The following is a 6123-nucleotide window of genomic DNA, read 5'->3' as shown; positions in this document are numbered from 1 at the left end:
TTATCTATTCAACTAGACATTTTTGGCGAAGTAGGTTTCTTGATTGTTTCGTCGACATAGAGATATAGAGTCGACATAGAGCAACTATGGAGTTTCTTGCCGGTTCTTCTCCATAGATACTGCTTTCCGATTCGGTGGTGAATGTAAAAATATGTATTGACGTTTCAAAAGTGCTTCTCCAAGAAGTCTAATTGAATAAATAAATGTTTGAGTTTGAGTTTGAGAGACGATAATAAATTCTGGGAAAACACTTTACAAATCATGTTGAATTTTAATTTTTCAGGCATAATAATAGTGGTTCTAAGGAACAGTTATATGAAATGGAAATTTTAATAAATCACGTTTCTACTTTCTATTGCCAATACAAATATTACCTACCTATCATCCATACTAATACTATAAATGCGAAAGTAACTCTGTCTGTCTGTCTGTTACTCAATCACGCCTTAACTACTGAACCAATTTGCATGAAATTTGGTATAGAGATATTTTGATATCCGAGAAAGGACATAGGCTACTTTTTATCCCGGTTTTATCCCGGAAATCCCACGGGAACGGGAACTATGCGGGTTTTTCTTTGACTGCGCGGGCGAAGCTGCGGGTGGAAAGCTAGTATAATATAACTTAGCGTCAAAATTATCTCATTTCACTGCGTATGCCTATATAACTGTTATTTAGTCATAAAGATTACTAGATGATAATATAACTGCAAATATTTTGATAAGCTAATATTTAACACAATAATTTTCCATAAATATTTTTAGTGGATTTTATGATTTTTTAATGTTTAAATAGGTTTAGGGTGTTTTGATAAGAAATGTATCTATTCTTACTCGAGATTAGGGTAATATTGAACAAACAAAAATTTAATAGTGTACTTTTAGCCTAGTCAACTAGTGAAATAAGTATCTTATCAGGAAGAGCAGGAAAGTCATTGCGAATTTATTAACCGACTTCAAAAAAAAAAGGAGGAGGTTATCAATTCGGCCGGTATGTTTTTTTTTTTTTTATGTATGTACACCGATTACTCCGAGGTTTCTGAACCGATTTACGTGATTCTTTTTTTGTTCGATGCGGGATGGTGTCGAATTGGTCCCATAAAAATTTTATTCGGATAGGCCCAGTAGTTTTTATTTTATGAGCATTTTTGTCTGTATTTGTAAATGTTGCAAGTGCAAGTTTGAAGTCGGTTGTTTTTAACGCAGTTATCACTTGTTTCCCCTTTTTGTTTTGGAATAAAAAAACAATCTTACAAAAAATTGTTTTATTACAACTACATATATAATATAAAAAAATACAGTAAAAAAACTTAACACTAAAATGGCGAATGAAACTTACATTAAAATATATTTACATAGCTACTAAATATATATACATTAAAAATATTTGTACATATCCCTCATTCCACTCTTATGGGAACAACTGGTCCTAAGATATAGTTACTGAATGACTATTTTTCTTAAGATCTTTGTCATACATTAGAAAAGCTAAATTTTTAAAAATATATTACACTTATGCTTTATTTTCTTTTTCATTGTGAAGCATCTTCATACCAGCTTCATCGTCCAATTTATCTTTGAATTTGCCATTATTAAAGTAATCTTCAATCTCTTGGAGTGTTTTATCTTTTGTTTCAGGCAAGATAAAATGAAGAGTAATTAACGATATCGCCATAAGAGTACCAAAGAACGCAAACGTACCATAAACTTTAACACTAACTAGCAAATATGGTGTTACTTGTAAAGCAAACATCAATAGCAAAGATAAGGCAAAACCAGATATCAACGAACCTGAACCTCTATGAGCTAGAGGGAAGACCTCACCCAATAATGCAAGTGGAATGGGTGTACAACCTAAATTGGCAAGAATGAAGTACAATACAAACAACATTATTGGTATCCAAGGGCGTGTTGCTGAAATAACTCCCTGAGCTACTAAGAATAAATATAAACAAGCACAAAACAATACAATTATCGCAGGGAACGCTGTACCGAACAATAACGTTCTCCGTTTCAATAGTTTAACTAAGATTGAAGATAGCGTAGCGCTTGTGGTTATAATTATATCAATTGCTAAAGTATAGTAAAACGAATTCATCTTATTTCCTGTGACTGCTGCAATGATTTGTAACGCATATGCAGGAAAGATGTGTCTACCGCACGTTTCTAACAACGTGGCACTGAATATGATTATAATGAGTGGTTTAATAAAGTCACGTCGCGTGAATTTCTTGAAGAATTCCTTCACCCTGGTTTTCATTGTTAGATTCAGTGGTATTTCCGACATTCTTTCCTTCTGCGCCCGGATCAATTCGTCAAATTCTCGCCGAGATGATTCACTGTTTCCTCTTAGCCACAGGAAAGACTTTTCGCTCTCTTCAAACCGTTTCTTTGAAGCTAACCACGCTGGGCTCTCTGGCCAGGTTATAATAATGGTGAGTGCGACAGCATGTGGCACAACGCCTAGTAGAGCAATAGTTCTCCAGTGCAAGAAGTATCCCAGGATATGAATTACAGTATTGCCCATGCAAACTGCGACCGTCTTCATATTGAGAAACATCCCTCTATTAGATGGACTGCTAAATTCTCCGATAACTACAGCTCCCAAGCAAACAGTGGCACTAGCTGTTAAGCCACCCAGTAATCTTCCAATGATTATCGTTCTTATGTCGGTGGCAAAATATATTAGTAACCATCCAATGGTCCCAGGTATCATGGCGATTGCATGTGCCATTTTTCTCCCTTTTAAATCCATGAGTAAGCCAGATATGAAGAACCCAGGAAAGCCGGCAATCCCGATGCATGATGCTGGAAAACAAAAGCAGATATTAATAGAGATAGAAACGCAAATAATAAATCCGACAAGGGGTCTTAGACAAAGTAACAATTAAAAAACGATAACGAAGTTAGAAAAGGAAAAATGTATGGGATTGACATTAGATAGACCACGTGATCTAACGCGGCGTATGTCAATCCCATACACTTTGCCTTTTCTAACTTCGTTATCGTTTTTTAATTGTTACTTTGTCTAAGGCCCAAGGACACAGTGAATGATGTTAAAGAGCGTGATAAAGACTATAGAATATAGATAATAAAGAAAATAAACAACATTATTGGTATCCAAGGGCATGTTGCTGAAATAACTCCCTGAGCTACTAAGAATAAATATAAACAGGCACAAAACAATACAATTATCGCAGGGAACGCTGTACCGAACAACAACGTTTTCCGTTTCTCCGTTTATGTGTCTGCATAAAAGCTTAGGCAAGCCGTAAGTAGGTAAACAGTGTGTAATATATAGAACTGCATCTAAGTAGATAAACAATATAAGTCAATAGACCGAGCAAATATACCCTATATAATATAGGGATCTTACTAGAAATTAACTAATTATAATTATGAAGATGAGGCGATACCTATTATAAAACTATGTTAATTTTAAATATATGGACTTGTTGGTAACAAATTAAATATTTATTACGACTAAAGGCATGCGATGTTTTCTATATTGCTCTGACAAATTACTTATCGAATAGTTAATTATTATTATAGTATATAAAACATCAAAATAACAAAAACATAACATTTTTTATCATAAGTCTATTCATTAGGTAAATCTCTATGTTTTGAATACGGCTCAAGTTATCACGATCTAAATATTATCATATACAAATGACATAAAGACGGTTTGTAAGTATACAAATAAATTACATCATTTTTTAACTTCATAGTAAAAATTTAATATCTCAGTAAAATTTCAAGGGCCAAGTTTGAACCGATCGCGCACTGAAAGGTTTTTAAATTGTGTGAATGTTATTTTTTTTTTGTTGCATATGGTAATTTGTAATTTAGGTAAATTTATTATATAATTTTTATTTTGACGCTCTTTTCTTTCCTAACAAAAGATAATTCTACCAAGTGTTGCATAACAATAACAATTGGATTGGCTTTACATTGGAATTTAATCTTGAAGTTATTTTTTTACAGTCGTCAATTTCAAATCGAGTGTCTTAGATTTAAATGAAGTCTGAATTTTCAAATTCCCAATATTTTCCCAATTCTGAAGCCAAATAAATGTTAATATGTACCTACATGTCAAAGCGTGTTAACCCGATAATTACATACCAATCCACGATGACATGTGTATGTCAATAGGTATATCAGAGTCAGGCGCCTGGAGGGCGGGGATCAGGCAAGAAGTAAAACTTAGGACCATGCCTTGTCCTAGTGTGTTGACTAGAACACCTAGCACCGCCCATGTCTGCAAGTAAAACATGTCAATATGACAATAACATACCGATCCACGATGACATATGTATGTCAATTGGTATATCTGAGTCGGGTGACTGGAGAGCGTGGATCAGACTAGAAGGATAACTTAGGACCATGCCTTGTCCTAGCATGTTGACGAGCACACCTAACACCGCCCATGTCTGAAAGTAATATAAAGTTTCTTTTACTTGCTGATAATGACGATGACGACGATGATGATGAAGACAACGTCGCTTACGATGATGATGAAGATATACACGACGTCGATGATGGTGAAGATATCTAGACTACAACGATACTGATAGACGACGGTAATGCTGATCATGAAGTTATAGTCGACAGCGATGTTGTTGATGATGTGGAAAACGACAATGATGATGAAGATATAGACCACAACGGTGATGGTGAAGATATAGACAACGATGATGGTGAATATAATATAGACGACGACGATGATGGTGAAGATATTGAAGAGAACGATGATGATGAAGATATACACGACAACGATGATTGTGAAGATATAGACGACAACGATGATGGTGAAGATATAAACGACAACGATGATGGTGAGGATATAAACGACAACTATGATGGTGAAGATTTTAGAGGACAACGATGATGGTGAAGATTTAGACGACAACGATGATGGTGAAGATTTAGACGACAACGATGATGGTGAACATTTAGACGACAACGATGATGGTGAAGATTTAGACGACAACGATGATGGTGAAGATTAAGACGACGATATTGATGATTATAATATAGATGATATTATATCTCATCACGTCGGTCTCAACTGGTGTAAAAAGCAACATCCATGAATATAAATTATACAATATTACTTATTACAATTTTGTGTTTAGTAAACATTATGATGTTTTCTTACGGGTTATTAAGAAATAACTATTTTAAAATTATTAACAAACATATTGTGAACATTATATTTTTGGAAGTAAAACGTACTTAGATTGAAAGTATTGACCTAATTTTATTATCGAATGGAAAAACTGATGATTTTATCAAATCTATAAACTGAAGTCTTCAATAATCAGTTGTGATCCAATAACATATTTTATTATCTCTTTTCAGGCTTAATATTTAAAAAAATTGGTTTATTCCGTCTACGAATGCTTATATTATTATACATATTTTTATTTATTTGTATTTATTTAAGGTACTCGTAACTGGTTTATAATAAAAATACATAATTGTTTCTATTTTTTTACAATCGCTTCAATAGTTTGTAAGTAAAATCGCTAGAAAACCAGAAAATACATCTAATCCTTACTTTTGAACGTTTTCTTTCTTTTCTTTCTGTCTTTCTTATAGGTAGCTACTATTTTAAGTTTACCTTTATACTTTTTCACTCTTTAGAAATTAAATTTCATTTAAAACTTGCAATATAAAACACAAGAAAATAAAGTTCACAAATATTTACTTCTCCACCATTAATGAGTAATTAATAATTACTTATTGGCATTGTTTCCAACTTCTAAGAGTAGACCGTAAAATCAACACACTGCGTAATATCAAACAATAATAAAATAAAATTTTTATAATTACAATGCACAAATGTATCGAAATATAAAGCCTTTCTGCATAAAAATTCACCAAATTTTCTACAAAATATTAAATATGACAAAAAATGCACAAAAAATCACACACAAAATAATGCAGTTGATTTGAAAACTCAAGGGAACGTCGGTTAAAAATGACCACTATTTTAACTTCAGTTTACTAAATATTACTGTCTTTTACCTGTTTTACATAAGGTGGTACCATAACGTCGCACACCACTTACAAATGAATATAAAATGATCTCTACGAATAATGTAAACACATTACCGAC

The 6123-nt window shown here is 33.0% G+C and overlaps 1 protein-coding gene across 2 annotated transcripts; it reads right to left on the bottom strand.

Moving 5' to 3' along the window:
• Positions 1–1314: 1314 nt before the first annotated feature.
• On the bottom strand, positions 1315–6123 carry LOC149477782 (facilitated trehalose transporter Tret1-like). 2 transcript variants are annotated; one of them, XM_089710104.1, is made up of 3 exons: positions 6033–6123; positions 4297–4432; positions 1315–2807 (listed from the first exon to the last, which is right to left on the bottom strand). In XM_089710104.1, exons 1-3 carry the CDS (start codon positions 6054–6056, stop codon positions 1513–1515), a joined length of 1455 nt encoding a protein of 484 aa, XP_089566230.1. In that variant the 5' UTR covers positions 6057–6123; the 3' UTR covers positions 1315–1512. The 2 variants fall into 2 exon arrangements, with proteins under 2 accessions (XP_089566230.1, XP_089566231.1); XM_089710105.1 differs by lacking the exon at positions 4297–4432 and adding an exon at positions 4125–4260 and having other exon boundaries at positions 6033–6112.

This window comes from Colias philodice, chromosome 24 (assembly GCF_061535455.1).
Source record: "Colias philodice isolate Cphi_HAF_F1 chromosome 24, ilColPhil1 Martin Lab GWU primary, whole genome shotgun sequence".
NCBI lineage: Eukaryota > Metazoa > Arthropoda > Insecta > Lepidoptera > Pieridae > Colias > Colias philodice.
The sequence above is the reverse complement of the archived record's forward strand: the minus strand, read 5'-3'. Positions and strand labels throughout refer to the sequence as shown.